Source organism: Protopterus annectens, chromosome 5.part0, assembly GCF_019279795.1.
Source record: "Protopterus annectens isolate FY-2018-M chromosome 5.part0, PAN1.0, whole genome shotgun sequence".
In the NCBI taxonomy this organism is placed as follows: domain Eukaryota; kingdom Metazoa; phylum Chordata; order Ceratodontiformes; family Protopteridae; genus Protopterus; species Protopterus annectens.
In genome coordinates this window covers 855215715-855237807 of record NC_056735.1, presented here as the reverse complement: position 1 = coordinate 855237807, position 22093 = coordinate 855215715, and the positions used below count along the sequence as shown (strand labels likewise).

General features: G+C 37.4%; 1 protein-coding gene across 3 annotated transcripts in view; it reads left to right on the top strand.

Annotated features, from left to right (window-relative positions):
• Positions 1-22093, top strand: part of HEPHL1 (hephaestin like 1) — a 571952-nt gene that overhangs the window by 287470 nt on the left and 262389 nt on the right. For all 3 annotated transcript variants that reach the window (XM_044072648.1, XM_044072649.1, XM_044072650.1), the window contains exons 16-17: positions 3103-3325; positions 18133-18272. In XM_044072648.1, the coding sequence (XP_043928583.1) occupies positions 3103-3325; positions 18133-18272 (363 nt within the window). The remainder of the gene's footprint in view (positions 1-3102; positions 3326-18132; positions 18273-22093) is intronic.

Here is a 22093-nt window from a genome sequence, read left to right as displayed (position 1 = left end):
GCCTTTCCCAGGAATGTATGTGTAGTTATCTCAAAGTGTGTGTGTGTCAGCTACTTGGGCAGCGACACAAAGCACTGGTTGGACAGAGAGGGTGCTGGAGGTTTTAGCTTGCCCAATACGCTGAGATCTGGACCCTATAGCTGTGCCAGTGGGGAGTCTTATTGGGGACCTGGAGAGAATGGGAGAAACCAGCCCCAGACTGACTGTGATCTCTGTGTGCTCTTAAGGGAAATTGTACTTTACTGTGTGTGTGTGTGTGTATTTATTATCCTTTCCCCCATATGGACGCCCCTCAGTGGTGTTAGTGGTGAAGATTGAGACTCCTTAATTGCTGGGCCAGTGCACGGGCATCACACTCCTCTGTGCACAACAGGCTGACCCAACACACAAAAGCTAAGAGTTTTATCAGACCCTCCAAGTGCAGAATGGAAGTGTTCAGCAACAGGATTACTCATATTATGGTTACGTACATCTCCCAAATGCTCCAACACTCTCACTTTCACCATTCTTTTCGCCTGTCCTATATACCATTTGACATTGCTGCAGCCACATCCCAAAATGTGCACCACCCTACAAGAGTTGCATGCAAAATGTTCCCTGGAGATAAATTTCCTACCATTTATAAAACTACTGGACAAATTTGTAACTTTGCTACAAATTTTGCAATACCCGCAAGGAAGTGTTCCCACTGGAACATTTTCACCATACAGGCCTTCATGTTGTAAATTCAATAATTCCTTAAGATTTACATACCTTCCATAGGAAAATGTTACTCTTTTTAGAAATAATTGACCATATTGTTTATCCAATGAGACCAAATGCCAAGATTCTAAAATTATCTTTCTCAATGACTTTATCACCATATGATGACTCTGTAACTCCCTGATGTTGGTAATTACTGGGCTGCATACAACCTGCCCATGACTCTTTCCTTTTAGGCTGCACATTCATACCACAGGCTCTATATCTTGCCAAACCCAAGATATCATAACTATAACCTCTTTAAGATAATGTCTCTACTACTTATTGCAAAAATTCACCTTTCAATCTTTCATCAGAAGTATTACACAAAATGCATTTGCACTCACCAAAAGGCAAAGTGTCTATAAGATGAGGAGGATGCATACTGGAGGAAAGCAAAACATTATTGGGGATGTGGGTTTCCAGAAAGGTTTAAACTGAATTCTTCCACATTCATCCACATAAAATTGAATATCAAGAAATTTAATTTCTCAACTGCTTTGCTGGAAATAAAACTTTAAACAATCGGCATTGCTGTCAAATTTCTCTACAAACAAACATAATTTTTGTATGGGACTCTTACAAATGAAAAAAAAAAAGATCATCTATATAACTTTTGTATAATACAATGTTATTAACAAAAAATTCAGTATTATAGATGAATTTTGAATCTTTTTTCAAACTCTCCCATATAAATAATAGCATATGGAGCTCCAATGGCAGCTCCATTTGTTTGCAAAAAACATGACACCCAAACAAAAAATAATTATGAGTTAAATAAAAATCTAATAATCTAACAACAAAAGCAGTGTTTGGTTCTTCTCCCACAATCTGCCTAACAGCCTCCAGACCCCATTCTATCTTAATATTGGTATAAAGGGCATTTACGTCAATGGTGGCCCAATAGAAATTCTCCATCCACTGAATGGATTTAACTAATTCACATATTTCCTGAGTGTTCCTTATATGTGCAGGAATTTTACACAAAAACTCCTTTAGCAGTGAAGCCAGTAAAATGCCAACATTGTCCAAATAGGAACCTATCCCTGAGACAGTAGGTCTTCTGGGGGGGGTCCCTTAAGTTCTTATTGTTAGGAATGGCATACAAAACTGAGTCCACCAGCTTTTGAACATATCATTTTATTTTGTTAGTAAGTATTCTACTTTCTCTGAAATCCTGAGAAAGTTAGTTTTGGAATCTTGGCATTTGGTTTCTTTGGAAGAACAATATGGTCAATTACTTCCGAAAAGGGTAAAACTTTCCCATGGAATGTATCTAAATCTTAAGGAATTAATGAATTTAAATCAGAAAGGCCTGTATGGTGAAAATGCATCAATGGGAATATTTCCTTGCAGGCATTGCAAAATTTATAGCAAAGTTAAAAATTTGTCAGGTAGTTTTATAAATGGTAGGAAATTTATCTCCAGGAACATTTTACATGCAACTCTTTTAAGGTGGTGTACATTTTGGGATGTGGCTGCAGCAATGTCAAATGATATATAGGACAGATGAGAAGACTGCTGAATGTGAGAGTGTTGGAACATTTGGGAGACATGCTTAATCATAATATGAGTAATCCTCTTGCTGAACACTTCCATTCTGCACATGGTGAGTCTGATAAAACATTTAGTTTTTGTCTGTTGGGTCAGCCTGTTGTGCACAGAGGAGGAAGTTTTGCATCTAAATTATTGGACTTAGAATGTTGAATGATTTTGAACTTCAGAATGCTCCATCCTAGAGGACTTAATCTTGAAGTTAATATAAGCATAAGATAGGTGACATTAAGTTTTTTACAAGGATGTAATATTGAAAAAAAAAGTCATTTTTGTAATTTTGTAAGAATATTGAACATTTATTAAGATGTTATATAATTTTACAAAATTTTACAAAATGTTACAAGTTTTATAAATGTTGCATTATTTGTTAAGCTGAATGTTCAGTTATAAAGGCTGTGATCTTTTAATCAAGTCATCAGAGGGCTCTGGACATAAATAGCAGATTCACATGTTGGGTATTATCCTTTGAAGACGAAATGTCAAGGTACCGGATGTGATGTAATGTATGGAATAAAATAACATCAGCAACCGCATCACTTATTTGTTGTTTTGTTTTCTTTATTTAGTGTATCTAAGCTTTTGTTGGTGGTTTACCAACACCATTTACACCTAAAATAAAGCAGATTATGAACCGCATTAACAAGAGAAAGATGAAGCTTCATGAAATTGAAATGAATAACACATTGGTGGCATTCTTTAGGTGTTGAAACTAATGTACCTATTAACATATTTGTTGTTTCTCCATCAACAGGTAACTTGATATTCAGAAAGTATAAAACTATCTCAGATTTTGTTTCATTTCAGGACTTGAACAGTGGTCTGGTAGGTACCTTGCTCACCTGCAGGAAAGGTACATTGAAGGCAGATGGATTAAGAAAAGATGTCAACAAAGAGTTTGCTGTGCTCTTTATGATATTTGATGAAAATAAATCTTGGTATCTGGAAGAAAATGTGAAAAATTACCTTAATAAGAACTTCAGCGATGCACTTCTGACAAACACTTTTATTGACAGCAATAAAATGCATGGTAAGTACACAGTAATGAAAAACAACTACTCTATTAGCACTGCAAGATGATATTATCATAAGGAATATTTTACTTCCTGAATACTGGATGTTGTTTTTTTTGCATGCATGTGTGTATGTATTCACACACACACATGCACACACATATATGGGTTATCTGTGTGTATTAGGGGAAAACATTAAACTTCAATTTCCATATTATCTAACACATAATCTTTAAGTCAAAAAAAGAAAAAAAAATGTTTTGGAAGTGGGGGTTCCCAAAACCCCACATTAACCTATATATACCAACTCTGAGATTGCACAATACTAGAGAAAAGGGAACATTTCCTTTTTTGTGGTTATTCCATAAACTCCCATTAACAGCCCATTTCCTTTTTATCCTTTTTTAAATACATTTTGTGCAATAATATAGACGCAAACAAAATTAATTCAAAAAGAATACTCTTTCACAACCTACATGTGACTGATATACAGATAGATAAATAGATAGAGACGGCAATATAGATATAAAGTAACCAATGTCCAACATTTGGAAGTGAAAAGAAAAAAGAAACAGCACAATCAATTTCACACTTCCGACTCATCAGTGTGTGTTTTACTTGTAGACTGCTAGGCATTGGTTTCTTTGCACATTTTCCAATCCATAGACCAATTTCGAATCATATAACCTATTTGTCACTTTAGTCATATGTTGAATGGAAATAGCTCAACGGGTGGCACACTCTTCTTTAGTGTAGTCTGTCTGCTCCAGTTATTTGGATTATTTTTTTAAAAATCTGGCAGTTGGTGTAAAGTTTAAGATCTAGGGCTGCTCTGTGGTGCAGAGTTTGATTCCCTCAGCCTACTCTTTGACCTTGAACAAGTCACTTAACAAGACATTGCTCACAGGTTGCCCCGGAAAAGGAGCTGTGTGTCCAGTGGGCTTACCTGGTTAACAAATGGATATTATGGGGATTGCAGGCTAAAATAATTGTTAAGATGTTTACCTTAAACACAAGGTACGGAGTTTGATTCTCACCTTTGAGGGGAAATTGGATAGGATTAAATTGGCCCGCAAGGGCAGAAAGTCTAATGCTTACCCATGAACCTATGTTTCAGTGACAGACAGTGATGATTGTCAAAATGTAGCATTGTGATATGTTCAAAATAAGCTATCCATCAAATTCTAAGGTTAGGGTTTGGCATAATGGTTAAAGTGTTTACCTCATAGACACAAAGTACAGGGTTTGATTCTCAACTTTGTTCACTCTTTGGATATTATCTAGGTGTGCAATAGTCTGCAGAATGATTGCCTCATATTTGTCTATGAATATAGAGCAGAAAACATTAAACCTTTGAAAGCCCTGAATTGTGAGAAACAAGCTTTACATCAAAAAGGAAAAAAAAAACTTTTATTTAAATTCTGATTAAATATTTTAATTTGCATTTATGGTGACCCTTGTGGTAGCTGTTTTTTTTTTGTTCTTGTTTTACCTTTTTCCATGCTTTAGCAAAAAAAATTATGTTTCATTTTTTGTACCGGGACCTTATTCTTGTAGCTGCATTTGCAGTTGTGGGAAGATTGTGAATTACTACAAGATCTTAGCATAGTTTATACATTATACTGTACCTTTTAGTTTTATTCACAGCTGTGTAGCAACTGTGAACTACTACCAGATTTGAATTAATTTAATAATTTATTACTGTGTTTTTCCATAAACAGAGTTACTGATACATTTCTGTATAGCCCGGTGCCTTATTGTATGGCAGAATTGAAGTAGAAGTAGTGTTGTAAATTCTGCCCCAGGATTGGTGCTTCTTTGCTTTTACATTTGTTTATATTACAGTTTTGCTGCTAAAGTCTTATATTTTGCTTATTATTCTCCTGCTTATAGTTGCATCCCAGTACCTTTCTGTTACCTTGCTTCTGTCTTTCCCATGTTTTGTGTCTTCCCTAACTCCCAAGCCACTAAGCCAAAGTTTCTGAAATTCTAACCTACCTGAAGTCATTGACCTGTAGTTCAATATCATAGGGCTAGAACTCTGGTACTGGTTTATTTGATTGGAACCCTGTCTAGCTAGTCTGCTTCTTGCAGCTTGAATTTTCCGCAACTCTCTCACCCTTTTCCTGTTGTGGTTTTAAAAGACTATGCCTATGACGTCCACCCCTTATGGTAAGCTGACTTTCAAAGTCCTTCCCTCCCCTCTTTCATTGCTATTGTCTGTTGTGTAATCTATTAAAGTACTTTTCTCACCCATTGTTTTCCATGCATCCATAATACTGAGTGCCCACCCAACAAACCAGTATTGCACTTGTGTAGACCTCCTTTACTACATATTGTCTTCTGCTCATTTTCCGAGAGTTCCCATCTGCTTGGTGCTTAGACACACTCTGAGTGGGTCCTGAATTAATCTTGCTCCATCTTTGGCAGATAAGAAATTTATGTTCTTGTTTTGCAGTTCAATTAACTGTTGTAGAATGCTGCTGCTTTATGGTTTCTTTATTGGTTGATTTTGCACTTTAAATAATTTTAAATGCCCCTAACACTTGAAATCACCTTGTCCAGGTAGTTTATTTGGGTCTATATTAGATAATCGAACATTCAAAAGTTTGAAAGTCATATGGTCGACACCATATGATCAAATGTTTCAAAGTTCAAACATTTTCATAGGTTCATAGGTTGATACTAGGCTATCTGCCCTAGGGCATTTATAAGCCTAGCCAGAGTGTGTTTGGCTTTCGCCACCCTTTTAGATTAGTTGACTGTGCCTCTGTATAGTAGGCCACAGAAGGTAGCCCTTTTAAGGTTAGTATAGTTTATTTTAACGGAGATCTCCGTACAGCGCGGAATGGAAAGTTTTCCCTTTTCTGCACTGCAGTGCGATTTCAGAGTTAGTATATTTAAATAACGTGGGGAGTACAGGGGGGCTTTCCCCCCTGCTTAAAACGTCCAGGTAGGTTATTTGCATAGGTTATTTTTTTTTAATTATATGTTCGAACTTTTAAAAGTTTGATCGTATGGTGTCGACCATATGACAGTCGAACATCTGAAAGTTCAATTATCTAATATAGACCCATTTATTTAAGTTGTTTCATTGTAGCATTATCCTCTCAAGCAATCTGTTTTGTGTTTTTACATTAAGAGGAGTAGGATAGTCCATCTAGTGACAGTAGGTGGTGGCCTTGTCTATCAGAGTTGGCTAGAAGGCATGGAAGACAGTTTCCTATGTTTTAACTGCTTGTATAAATTTGGCATGTCTGCATGCCATTGTCCATTGTGCAGCAATGGTTTGTAGTATGCTGTGCAGATGCTTAGAAAGCAAATGTTCCCTATAAAATCATCTCTGAAAGTCTACCAGTAACTTTGTGAATGCAGAGCAACTACTTTGCATGTTGAGTAGCATAGTGCAGCTAGTCTGCACATTGAGGAGCTCTGCCCCTTGAATTTAATATTATATGGCCTGTCTAGTCTCTAGCCCCAAATGCACCTTTACTCGGCCCATTATTAACCCTTCATGCACTGCACCCTTGTATTAGTAAAGGACCTTACATCACAGATATGCACTTTCTCAATTTCTCCACAGACAGTTTGGTAATATGGGTATATTGAGACAATGTAACAATTGTCTAATGTTCACTTAACAACCATTTAATCCTCAAAGAAACAAATGCAGTCTGCAAGAGATGTATATTCACAATGTCTCTGGAGGCTAAACTCTCATAAACAAACAGTGATAACAATCTGGTTGTCAGAAACACACACTACATCCACTACACATAGTATGCACCCCAAACATAGACCTACATATGCTAAGCCACTTAAATGTAATCTACCCAAACCACAAAGACCTCACAGATGTTTCACCTGCAAAAATTATCCTCAGCAAACCTGAAAACACTCAAGAGAAACAACACCTAACACTGCATATACAGCCACACCCTCTGGAGCCTCAACTGCCAAGCCCATAAGGCAAGCCAGTGGTCTACCCAGGACATAGTCATAGGGGACTTCATTGCATAGGTTCATAGGTTCATAGGTTTATACTAGGCTATCTGCCCTAAGGCATTTATAAGCCTAGCCCAAAGTTATGTGGCTTACGCCACCCCTTATGTTAGAAATAATGCGCCCATTAGTTTGTTGTGCCTCTGTCCAGCAGTGACACAGAGATGATTCTAAACCTATGATCTCCCATCCACCGGTCAAGATTTCTCTTGAACAGAGCCAGCGAAGTGCTCTGCCTCACATGGACCGGGATTTTATTCCACAGTATGGGGAGTCTCTGGGTGATAAATCTATCCCTCCAGCACATCCTATTTATATCCGTGCTAAGGTTTAAGTCACTTGCTCTAGTGGTTCTGGTGGATTTGGATTTTTTGAGGTGGAGCATGTCCATTAATTCCGGGTTGGTCATGGCCTTGTATGTCAGGCACAGGTCACCTCTGAGCAGACGGTATGCAACTGAATAGAGTTGGAGTTTCTTCAGTCTGGCAGTATATGACAGGTTTTGTAGTCCCTTTATCCTTTTGGTGAGGAACTTTTGGGGTCTCTCCAATTGCTGCAGGTGTCGGGTGAGATACATCCCAAATGGGGCATTGTACTCGATCATTGGTCTGATAAGTGAAGAGTACAGGGAACAATGACCTCACTTGATCTGGATGTGAACCTCCCTTCATGATCAGATGGGCAATGTAGAAGGTCTTCCGAACCACTTTAGCAACGTGAGTGTCAAACGAGAGGCCACTGTCAACCTGGGTACCCAGGTCCCTGATAACCTCTTCTGTGCTTAGTGGGTTGCCACCTATATGGTAGCTTGGGGTTACCTTGTTTTTCCCAAAGGGTATGACTATACACTTTTTGTTAACTTCAGGCCATGGCTCTGGCACCAGCTATCAGTTTCCCGTGAGACCCTCTGAAGGATGTCTGTGTCCGATGTACTGTCCACTATGGCACCCAGTTTGCAGTCATCCGCAAACTTTGTCAGCCATAGTCCTCCTGTGTTTGCCGGTACTTCTGAGAAGTAGATGCCGAACAATAGGGGGCCAAGGACTGAGCCCTGTGGGACACCACTTGTAACCCGGCTTGGAGTCTGACATGGCTCCAGCAACTCTAACCCTGTGGGTTCTGTCCTTTAGCCAGTTTGCAACCCATCTTGTGACATATGGGTTTACATTTAAGCTGGTAAGTTTCTCTATGATACCCGAGTGGGGTATTGTGTGAAAGCTTTTGCAAGGTCAAGGTAGGCTGTATGGACTGCCTTTCCTCATCAGTGGCCTTGGTAACTGTTTCAAGAAGTCAACCAAGTTCAAAAGGCAAGATCTGCCCTTGACAAAGCCAAACTGGGTTGGGTCCAAGGTCTGCAAGTCCCTATGTCCTTGTTTATGAGTTCCATTATGATCCTCTCCATAGCTTTGCAGACCAGGCTTGTTAAGCTTATGGGGTGGTAATTACCAGGGTCCGAGAGGCACCGCCTTTGTGGAGTGAGACCACAGTTGCCGCACGCCACTCCTTGGGCACATATCCTGTGGTAAGGCTAAGATTAAACAGCTGCCTTATGCGGGTTTAGTTCTTCATTGAGTTCATGTATCACAGCCGGGACACCATCCGGTCCCATTGATGCTGTGTTTTTAGCTTTAGAGAGCAGCTTTCACCTGCACATTTCAGATGTCTGGGAGGCTACACTCTGTTGGGATAGTTATCTCTCCTTTTGGGGGGGAGAGGGGGTGAAGTTTGCGCTGAACCTGTCTGCCAGTATGTTGGCAATGTCTGTGGGTTCAGTGATTTTTGTATAATTTTGGACTAATTCTGAGCATATCTGGGAGTTTCCACCCAGGTTTCTGACATAGCTGAAGAAGGCCGTATGTTTGTCTTTTGAATCTATGGCAATTTTTTTCTCAAAGTTGGCCTTGGATGATTTTATGAGGGATCTTAGTTTCTTGCTAGTACTGATTAAAGATGCTTTCCCTTTTTGGGATTTTGCTCTATCATGTAATAGCTTTCTCCTCTTATTGTAAAGTTTGTTTATGGCTGGAGTCCACCAGACTGGACGTTTGCCCTTGGTGGAAAGAGTCTTGGTTTTATTTGGGATTGCCTGATCCATGCAGTCCTGAAGGTGTTCATAGAAGGCATTTGTAAGGGCTTCCGCAGCTTGGGTTGTGGTTTCCATTGGCTCGGGGGCCTTGAAGGATACCACACCTGTCTTGAGTAGTGTGAAGTTTGCTTTAGAGAAGTTCTTCACTGTGGTCTTTTTTGTTTGGGGTGGGGGCAGGATGTGGATTTCTAGTGAGATTAGTTTATGATCTGATCTCACCAAAGAGGATATACTTCGTGTGGAGCATTTTGTCCCCATGTTTGTGATGATGAGATCTAGTATATTTTCTCCTCTTGTGGGGACGGTGACTAGTTGTTCCATGGCATTTGAATTTATGAACTCCAGGAACCTTTGGGCTAGAAAGTTGGGGCTTGAGTAATGTTCCCAGTCTATATTCGGGTAGTTGAAGTCACCCAATATGATGGTGTTTAGTGATACATTTATACCCTGCAGTGTCTTCAGGAAGGCTGTGTGGGTTTCCTGAGTTTGAGAGGGTGGCCTGTAGCATGCTACAAATTGTAGAGCAGTTTTGCCTATGGTTAATTGCACCTGGATGGTTTCCGATGCCGTAGCCACCAACCTGGAGGTGTGGGTATCCTTGATGAATATGGATACACCCTCCTTTTGTGGTATGGTCCGGGTTTGGCATGATATGAGGTAAAACCTGATAGTGCCGGGGTGCTCTCAGGAGCCTTGAACCAGGTTTCAGTCACAGCACAGACATCGATGTTCTCCATACTGAGAAGGGCCTTGAGTGTGTGCATTTTGAGATTTAGACTTCTGGCATTGAGCAGCATTACCCTTAGTTTCTTCCTGTTTTTGTTTTCTAAGGTGGTAGGTTTAGAATTTGAGCCTTGCCTAAAAAAGGCACTATGGGGGTGGCAAGAGCCTTAGCCAATATCCGGAATCCCAGGGGTGACAGGTGCAAGCCGTCCCTTGCGAAGCAGCATGGCTTGTCAAGCATGTTATCCCAAGCAGACAGACACTGGATCCCCTTTGAATGACACCAGAAATTAAGCCAATTGTTAAAGCTGATCATCTTGTCATTATATTGTGGCATCATTCGTGGTGAAGGAAGGATACTGCTCAGGGTCAGGGTCATACCTGCCTGGGCTACATAATCAGAGAGCTCCTCTATGTCTCTTTTCATGTAGTCCAGGGAGGTACGTCTCAGGTTGTTCACACCAGCATGGACAATGACTGTGTCATATTTGTACTTGCCGTGGAGTGACCTGAGTGCTTGTGTTATGTGGCGGATTCTAGCGCCCGATAGGCAGCTTACCGTGACCTTCTCATTGTTCAGCCTGGTGAGTGGGACGTCAGTGTGTCTGACTATGGAGTCACCTATGACAAGTATGTTTGGTGTTGTATTTGGCCTTAAGGGCAGTGACTGCTTTGCACACTGATTTTGTTTTTTATGTGTTGTTTGTGTGGTGTCTTGAGTTTGCAGTTGCTTGGGTGTCTGTTTTGGAGGCCTTTGCTGTTTAGGTAAATTTTTACTCAGAGCCTCTGAGTATGTCTTAGTGTGTTTATGTGTTTGATTCAGTGGTGTGGTTGAGTTATGTGAGACTTGTATTGTGGTGTGTGTAGTTGCCTTCTCCTCCTGCCTGGTCTTGCCAGTCCTGAGTTGAGAGAGCTCAGCCTCCAGTTTGGCTAAATAGCTGCATCTCTCGCAAGTGTTAGTGTTATGTGGGAGGAGGAGAGTTGTCCGTGTATATGAGGCAATTGTAACATTGCCTCAGAATTCAGATTCACCAACTGGGCAGGAGAAGATGCCAGCATCTGACCCGACATGCTAGAAAGAATTATGAGTTGGTATGAGACAGAAAAGTAGAGGGCTTAGCAGGAAGTGGGCACTCCTGGGGGTTTGCAAGTGAGGGATTTGTATAATATAGGAGTGCTTGACCTGCAAAGAAAATGCTTATAAGACAAGGGATATGCTTTTAAGACAAGTGCTGAGCTTTTGAGAAGAAAAAGCAATTAGGAACAAGTGCTGTGCTTTTTAGTGAAGGTGTAAACTGTTTAGGTTCCTAACAGAGCAGTTCTAAGGGAAAAATTGAAGAACAGACTTTATGGAGCCAGAAAAAGTTTAACCTTGTTAAACCGGCGCTGCCTGATGTTGCTCTAGTGGCAACTCTGCACTAATCGCTAAAGCACGCAAGGCGTGCTTGATAGCAGGGGCTGGAAAGAAGCAGGAATAGACCCAAAACAGACAATAAAACTACAGTTTCAAGTCAGTAACCACTCCTACAGGGGCAGGGAAGCTGCTCAATGTTATTCACTGCCACTGATCAACAGAGAGACTTTCCTTTAGCCCAAGCAAAAATGGCCTCACAGAAACTTACAAACAGTTCAGGAAACAGCAAGCCTGTAACTGAACTTTTTTAAATCTCAGAAAAGTGGGAAAAAAGCAAGATTTTTTTTTGTTTTTGTTTTTTCAGAGATAGCAGAGGTTCACAGGTAATATCAAGTTATAACAGTGCAGTAGTGCATGACGTAGTAATACCCATTCACCAAGATAAACAAGGAGAAAATAACAGGCCAGTTACTTATCAGGGGCCAGGATCTTCCAAGTTATGCATGCATGCAGGTCATTGCACCACAGGTACCAGCATGTTTCAGTCACAGACCATGTAGGTGTAAATAGACCATGAAGGTATAAATAACCTGAAACATCCCTAGACTATATGAAGAGAGATATTATAGAGCTGTAGGACTATGTGTCACAGTCTGGTTTGTGCTTAGCATTGAGCAGCATTCTGCCTTAACCAGGGATGATGCCACAAAATGAACGGGGATGTTTAACTTTAGTAATTGACTTCTGTGCCTGTTCCTTCTAGGCTTTTGAATATTAGCTAAAGTATTGTCTTCCCCCATAGAGCCATTTTAGTTAATGCCAAACTGTCAAACTTTCCAACATAACAAAATCTACCCAGTGCAATCAAAGGCATCGTCTGCCTCCGGGTACTCCGGTTTCCTCCCAGCTGAAAGTTATACAAGAGAGTGATGAGGTAATAGGAACAATATCAGAAGTAAGTAAGTGAAGAGCAGAATATTGTAAGGGATGTCCTTAATCCAGTCATCTTCAGTGTTTATTTCAGACATATCTTAGAGAATTAAGAAGAGGACTGTCTTTGTATTGCTAAAGGTACAAAGTTGGACATAGTAGTGGTGGAGGATTGAAAAGAGTCTAAAAAGGACTTAGAAATACATTGCAAGGGCACGGGAAGGCAGCGGTTGAGGTTTGGTTTAGACAAGTGCAATGCACTGCACCTCTCTTTCATTAACCCTAGTATAAAATATTAGCCTGATGAAGGGAAGGTATTGACAGTGAAGCAAGAAAATGACCTGGTCTGTTTATGCTTGCATTAAATCACCATGGTCAATAGGAGAGAGTAAGGAACAGAATTCTGAGGTACAGCCCCAGAGAATATCTACAGAAGAAGCAAAGATTTAATGCTTTTGTGGCACTGGAAGATAAAGATGTGGCAGTCTTATCATTATAGACCAGAATAAATGAATGATATGACATGGATATAAAAATGGACCAATGAAAAGGACTGTATGAACAGATGGTGGAGAGAGAATCTAAGGAGTACATGGAGTGGCTGAATGATGGTGAATGGTAGAACTGGACATGAGGGAGAATGTTACATGGCACATTTGCCAGGATTTATTGTCACCTTCTGACACCAAATACATTTATTGTAATATAACTTCCTTCCACACCACGTCTTCGTGAATATTCCAAAAAAAACATGCTATCCCTTTCTAAGGATACTGTAAATGCTTCTTTTATTCGTGTGCAGGTTGGGATTGGAAAAGTGAATTTCAGTGGAAGGGATTGTTTGCTGTCTGAAAAGAGGACTTTAGAGGTAGAGTCATGGCAACAAACATTGCATGTAGCTACAATGCATTGCAAGAGAGAAGGATAGTAACTATACTGCATTGATGAATCTCATATATATATATATATATATATATATATATATATATATATAAAAACACATTTAAGGAAAGTTATTAAGATAATGGAATAATATCATGCAATACTTTAGTATTGTACACAATGACCATATGTTTTAACTAGAGACCAACATATTATTGATATAATTTATGATAAAGACTGCATGCAAAAGGGAAGCAAATTTGAATCAACTGCTTGAAAAGAGCAGTGAGTGTAGGGGAGTACCTGGTAACTCTTGTGTGAAACAGCTTTCTACATTAGAAACATTGTTTTATAAATGCCACATTTTGATTTCAAGAAACTGAAATAAAAATTGTCTGATTGCCATCTAAGTCTGTTGAACTGCTGAAAGTTAACAGCTAGGCTTCAATTCAAAAAATCGATTCTGATCTATTTCTGAGTAATGAACCAGGTGACCATGGTGAATAGCTAGACTAACTTGAAAAAAAAATACTGCCACTGAAGCCATCTTCAAAAAGACCTTTAACTTATTGTTGTCTGCTAGTGAAGATTTGGAATGCTCCTACTCCACCTTGGATGACCTTATCTGAATGTAACTCATGTCATATCAAATGAACTAATTTCTGTAAATTCAACCTCCACATTAACATTCCATTATCCATGTTTCTCCTCTATAGACTGCTTTATTCCCCTTCGTGTACTCTTCTATCAGCCTACCCTAAAATTTATGTTATACTGCAATACTTATCTTTATGCTGCATTATGCCATCCTTTCTATGTAAGTATGTAATTATAATCATTTTTTGATTAATTATGATGAATTTTCTGTCTGTAACATGTTGTATGTGCTTATGTAAGTAATGTAATTATAATGATTTCTTGATCACCTATGATGAATTTTCTGTTCTGTAACGTGGAGCTTTTCTCCCCAGGCCTCCACTGAAAATGGGCTCTTCTTGGCCCAGTGGACTTCCCTGGGTATCAAACTGAAATAAATAAATAAATAAATAAATAAATAAATAAATAAATAAATGTCAGTATGTACAGACTACCTACCTCCCTGTCACAATATGACCTCTCATAAATGTTGTTACTCACCAGAAATAAAAATGCAGAGAACTGAGACATTTGTTATGGCTAATGACTTGAAACTGCAATAAATGGAATGATAGACTATGAGCAGCAAATTAGGGCCTGTTGGAATAATTTAGTGATCTATGGACTTTACAAAAGGAGGGCTAGTCATTTTTTTTAATAACTGGGATCCCTATATACTTAAATTGCTTGCCATGCCCTGTTGAATAGCCATGGACCACCACTCTTTGCAGTCTTCCTTTATACCCCACCCCATTTTATGGCGATTAAATTTATGTCACAATGTGATGCGCTGATATTCAGGATAACCTGGTCCCAGCCTCCAATACAACTGACAGGGAGTATTACTCAATAGGATAATAATGTTTGATTATTTACTAGGTGTAAAAAGAGTGATGGCTATTAACTAAAATGATGGAAAACAGTGTAATAACCAGTGTTCTGATTCTAGGAGATCTGTCCATGTATCTATAAATTAAAGTTGAATATTTGAAATGCTAGACCAGTCTCCAGTATAATGTGATGGTCAGAATTTGATGCTCAAAATGAAAATTATGAATTAAATGGTCATTGAACCGACAGCACTGGAACCTGTCAACAAGAATTGTGCCTAAATCACAGATTTGAGCTACAAATGTAAATCTATTCATCCATGTCTATAATAAGAGAGAAACACAGAGGAAGACAGAATGGATGTGATGTAATGGATGAATGCTGGTAATGCACCATTATTGACTCTGTCTTGGAATGTTGAACTCCTGCGGACTCTAGGACACCTTTTGAACAAATATTTCTGAACAGTCTACATGACTAGCAAAATCTAGCACATACTCCTGAGTAAAGGAGAGGTAAGGTTGACTATCATCATATAACTGAAAGGAAATACCTCCACCTTGAATGGGCTCCCTTACTTGGTAATGCATAAACCACAATAACATCATGATCATGTCTAGTAGTACCCATACTCCAGGTAGTGTCTTACAAAGCAATATTCCTTGAAATCCCTGAAACTGCTCAATATAAGCAGCCCAAGAGGGAAGCAACAAATCAACCAAGTGTACAGCTACAGAAACCCCCAATATGATTTGAAGTGCTCTGTCATAGTGATGTGTTCTGGTAACCATTTAAAAAGTCGAGACCTGCTAGAGCAAGTCTTGAAATGCAAAGACTGAGTGGCTGAAAAAACAGACTTACATGTATTGTCTGAGATGGTCATTTCTTAGAATATTCCCTTTTCTCTGAGGTATGGCAGTCTCACAGTTGGTATATATAAGTTCGGGGGAGGGGGGGTTGGCTTTGCTCCCTACAAAAAGGAAATTTAAACAAGAAGACCTATGTTTGAGATTCACTTTTATCCTGCACCCACAGTGTTTTTTCTTTTTTTTTTTTTGGCAAGTCGGCACTTGGCATTTTGAAAGCCAACATTTCAGTAAGGAGCCTTGTGCTCTATGTCACAATCAGCCAAAAGATTAACAAGGGTCAAGACAGATCATAATTTCTGATCTTTTAACATAAGGGGGCCAGTAACAGCCTACCTAAGGGTTGTCACAGTGTTGTGGCTAAATATAAAACAAAACTGGCATGAATCAAAGAGGTAATGAGATCTGTGCAAATACAACTTTCATAATAACCTTATCAGTTAAAGGAAGTTTAGAGATGCAGTAGTCATTTTTCTGAGTTTGAGCTCTAAGAAAGGCTGCTTCAGGATGAAGGTAATCAGTACTATTTTAGTACAGTGAGAGAAACTTACATTCTCAGTGAAGACAAGACAGTCCAAATTATAACTGATCTTGCTGCATCTAGGCAGTATTTCACAAGCCCACAAGCCCATATTAATTTCTCACAAGGCAGGGTGGGCTGTGCGTATCCTTGCATTCATTCAGAAGAACATGCATTCTTACAAAAAATTCCTATTTGGCACTGTAAAAAATGTACCTCCAAAGTATTTTACCTCTAAAGAACTTTTTCTCTGCAACTGGAGATTAAGCTGTCATTAATGTCACCTGGAATTTATCATCAAGCCACTCTTCCCAGCACATAGTAATACAGGGATATACATAAGCTGAATGACAGCAACTAGAGAGTCAATCACAGCAGTACTGTAGGCTATAAAAATTGAATACGGATCATCAGAACTGATCCCATTCACAGCATGGTGCAGTATGGATATTAGTATGCCACAAAAGATATTCTATAGATTTCTAAATCTGACAGCAGTATATAAGTGGTACATGCAGTGTAAACCTTAGCCTGAAATAAACCACATAGTTTTTGGTCAATGACACCATTTTCAACACAAACCCCAAATGATGTCAAGATTTTTGAGTAACCGAGGTAACTGCCTTAATGAAACGAAAACTCTTAAAAAGAGAAAGAAGTTCTATGCAACGTCCAGACATCCAGGTAATAGTGGTAACTAACCTGGTGAAGCCAAATCTCTTAGACACATTAAGGAGTTCCATATGACATCCAGATTTCTGGGTCTCAGTGGTAACTACCTGAGTAAAACCAAAACACTTGAAAAAAGATTAAGGATTTCCAAGGCAGTTCAGTAGTCTCATTGTTGAACCAGACATTAAAATAACTCAAGATAAGCCATCAAGGGGATTCATTTACTAGCCTGAGGAGAATATCCTTGAACAGATGTAGGAATGCACACAGGTAACTCTGTGGATATGGTGTAAGGAGAAACTTATATCTAACATCTGCCCTGGGACATACTCTCAAAAGCGAAGACTATAATTTTGCATTGGAGAAACCCATATAAGTTGCCAGTTATGAAAAAGTGCTGAACATTTTTTTTTCATTGTCCATGTCAGACAAGGGATGCTAAACTTGAAGGCTAACGAACTAGCTACAGTGATTTGCATGTCATTTATTAATATTCTTGATTATAGCGAAATCTGATTAAATATATACTTCATAGAGGTTAGACCACAACTTCCATATGTGTGCATTATTCATTAATCCTCTTAAATAACATTGTTTTAGAAAATGGAGAAGTGTCTTCTAGAACTGAAAAAATAAATCTGCAAAGTGGAATAAATTTGCTTTCAACAGTCTCCTGTATCTGGAACTATGAAATTTTAATTTTCAATGTAAATATGACTCAGCTGCAGCATCCTGAAATTCTTAGGCTTCAAGCATTTTTAAGCAGTAATAAGGTGTCCAGCCCAGAAACATTCATTACTGGGGCTAAGGTTGTCGCTTGTATACTTGTGAGTGATAGGTCGACATCCTGGAAGCTGACAACAGTTTTAAAACTCCTTGCAATATCCCTGTCAAAGGATAGTGAAAAGACCCCCACCCCCAAAAATATATTGATGACAAAATTGCTGCACACAAGAGGGAAGTACAAGGTTTGCCTCCTGTTGTATTATAGATAACTTTATTTGACAACAATGCATTTCTTTTAACTCTTCCCCCTAAGGTTGCATGAAAGATTTGTCACTTGACAAATTTACAACTGTGTCTTTGTATGACATCTGCCTTACTTCACAACCCATGTACTCAATGTAAAGCTTCTGGAGTGCTATGTATATGAGTCAATAAAATGTCATGCCTCAATTAAATAATTCATTTTCAAGATTATTTTAGTAGAAGGACACTTCCAAGGTAAAATTGGTTAACATAATAAACTGAATTGTGACTTTTAAATGTTTGTATTGTTTTATTGATGTGCTGTTGTTGATATCTATATTTGTTTTCCTTAGGAATGAATGGAAAAGTCTATGGGAATCTTCGTGGTCTGAACATGGTTGTAGGTGAAACCATTGCTTGGTACCTACTTGGACTAGGGGATGAGGTGGATCTACATACTGCACATTTTCATGGAGAGACCTTTATTTTCAAAGTAAGTATAAGGGACAATTTGTCTTTTATCAGTTTAAAATTATTAAACTCTACACAATTTTGTAATATGGAATGGCATTTAATGTGATTTTATAATCAATGATATCCTTTTCCAAGTGCATCTTACCTACTTTATTTGTGATCATATAGTTGCCAATTATTGTATATAGGATTTTGTACAGATTTCCATCTGGTGTTAAAAATATTGATAACAAGAAGCACTGCTGAAACACCCACACATTTGTTTTCTTCCACTAGCAGATGTTTACATTACATACTGTTCATATGCTTTTATTTATAGCATATTAAAAATTCCGTCCTGTTCTCATCTTCTTTGAAAATTGCCTTGATCGCCAGTTGAAAATTAATGTTTTTATATTTTCTGTTAGCTGCATATGTACTTTGATAGTTTTCTAAGTTCATCATGAGGCTAAATGAAAATGTTTAGTCTAGTTACCATAAAGAACACTTTAAAAATTAATGTTTCCTGATTGAATTTGCTGAAGTTCATTTTTTCTTCATTTATGCTTAATTTATGTAGGGATGACCATATAAATAGTTCAAGGGATGTAACTGCACAGTGTGCTTAAAGTGATTTTACAGATTTCTCTTTACTTATGTGGTAAAACATTATTTCAAAGCCTCAATATAATGCTTGTCCTTGTAGCACAAACTATAGCTAGGCCACTAAGGTTATAGTCACAATACTGTAGATTTAAAAACACAAATAGTTTAAATTTCAGTAACTTATTGTTTCTCAGTCCCTAATGACTAACACATTTCATATTGCTCATTGCATTTCTTGTTCAGATATATAGGTATTGTAAGTTATTAGATAGCACCCACTTTTTTGGGGACACAGGAAACAATATTTTCACATTAAAAAATTAAGAATGGCTAAAAACCTGACACACTACCTTAGTTTTGCCACTTTAAAGGATCAGGCCAATGATGTCAACAAGGGCAACACAAGCCAAAGGTTAAAGATGTTATGAGGGAGAGACTACATTTACAAAGGTCTTCCAATTTTTCTACTTCTAAATGGACACACAAAGGGTGTTGATCAGGTAACAACAATCTGCAAAAGTAAGAACATAAGGCAAATCCTATTTGTATTCCATTCAAAAGTAATAAGAAATCTGCAGATAAAAGCTATTCTTCAAAAGGTAGTTACAAAAAAGTATATATTTTATAAGTTATATGCAGTTCATTTCCCATCTGTTAATTAGAAAACCAAGTGAATCCTCTAGAAGACTGCTAGAGAGCAGAGTATACCTCAGTATACCAAGACTGAGGTATGCCACACCATAGCTGTAATGAGCAAAGAGATATATTTCATATTATTGTTTTAAAAGACCTTTATTTAATTATCACTTGTGACATATGCACACTTAAATTTATATAAAAGTATTCAAACCATATTAACAAGTTCACATATACAAACATTATACATTTTATATATATATATATATATATATATATATATATATATATATATATATATATATATATATATATATATATATATTGTTATATATATTATAATTTAGGTAACATTGCATAAATTATTCAATTCCTTCTTTTAAACTTCATTCCTCCTACATAACATTTTCTGCATGTATTGTCCCCACAATTTCCATTTTTTTCTATGTAATTTACTCCTACCCTTTTCTAAAGATCCATCCCTTGTTCTTTTATCTCTATCACAATATAGGTCATTAATCCAAAACAAACAGAGCTCACATAGTCTTCAACCAGGAACAGTACTGTAGATACCCACACAGGTATGGAAATAATGAATCACCCATAAACTAGTATCACCAAGGAGTTGTTTAATAAATGCAAGCACTTGAACAGTTCAACATAAAAATAGGTTAAGCACTTTCATGCCTGCCAGTCAAATGGTTCTTCATCAGAACCACAAACTAAGTTAACAAGCAGTTTAAATAATTAATTAATATCATCATGTGACACTGATAAAATCTTCCTTAAAGAAATAGAATACATGGAATTCTTTAAAAAGTGCTAATGTTTGAATTAAACTTAAAATGTTAAGATACAATAAAAACTACATTTGATCATAATGTAAAACAATACATAAAATATGTAGTTGACCTTCCTATATAATACATATTACAAATACATATCTACTCAAGATCTATAATTTTCTAACTCTCAACTGTAAAACAAGGAATAGTGAAATATGATCATTTAAACTGGGGGGAGGGTCAATTTCAACTGCCAATTAAATTCCGTGTTTTCTCATACATTTTCCCAATCTCCTCCCCTTTCATTCTGTGTAACTACTTCTAAAATTCCAAATAAAAAATGTAATCAATAAAAGACAATGTCTGTTTAAAAAGAGAGCTGTATTTGTGCTTCGTTTATTAATCCCCTTAATGTGACATTGTGTCAGACAATATACTATTAAAACATGAATAAAGCATATCAAATCCTAAATACATTTGTTACAACCTACAGTATGTTTCAGTTTCCATTGTATCATTTACCTCTTGCAACCAGCCTACAACTACAGATGGTTTACAAATTATTTCTAGTAACTAAAGGTTGCATATATGCCTTGGAGTCATATGGTTAAGGTCTTCATTAAATGTTAACCATACTTTTGCAAAGTTTCTGGTAGATACACTTGCCAATATGTACAAACTGCACAAGATTAGAAATAAAACATAGTCTATAGCCCATCTTCCTGGAATGGTAGAAGCCCAAGTAGATCTCAAGTTGCTGATAAAAGGAATAGTGATATTTATTAAGTACCAAAAATTGTATAAAGAATAAAAATAATAAACAAGATAAACAAGAGAATATCCAAAAAACAAGTAACCCATACTGCAGAAGATGGTAAGTCACAATAATGATTTTCACAAAGAAAGTAAACATCTAAACGAAAATATGAATCAATAAAATGATTAGCTCATAACTTAATCTTTTAGGCAGCAATTTAAATTAATATGAATATTTTAAGGTATGTGCCAAAACCTAACCTGCCACAAAACTCGCACTATAATAGTGGCCATTATCTGTAAGCTAGTTGCAAAAAACAGCTCATAAACATCTTAAAATATTTCCTCAAGTGTCAATCAAACAAGTCCCTATTTATTCCACAGTTGCTCAAAAAAAAAAAAACACAGAACCATTGGAAAACAGTATATGGCAACAAAGTAATGCTTAGTGTTTTCTTCTTTTACAGCCACTCAATATGTAAACAAGATATTCTCTACCCAATCCTTGTATTTTACATTAGATTTAATATAACCTACAGTTAACTAACAGTGATAAAACATTTTGGAGTGAAATTAAATATTCATTTGCAAAAACAACAATGGACTGCCCAGTAAGTATTCAATTGCAAAACCAACAGTGGACTGCGTAGGCAACCTTATTTTACCCTCTGTGAATAAAAGCAATTGCCAATACTTAATAGGTTCAAGAACACTAACAATTTTACATTATGAAAAACTAAGTCTAAAACTAAATTATAAATGATAGAAAGCCACTTTCTGAAACACAAATGTGCATAACATATAAATGATGTTCTTCACAGTAGAGGTGGGGAATCCCTTTGAAATCCTCATGTCAGGATTTCGGTGTCATATGCCCTTACTGAATTATACTAATTCTCTATTTAAACAGCCATAGAAAAATTTAAAATATTTAGCAAGTTGCATAAACTCCAGCCTTACAGTCTAAATATTAGAAAAGCAAACACAGTGGAAAAGTTAAATAAGGGAGTTAGCTGTCTGATGAAATATACTTTTGTGTTATAGGGAAACACCTTATATGCATATTAAAGGAGAAAAC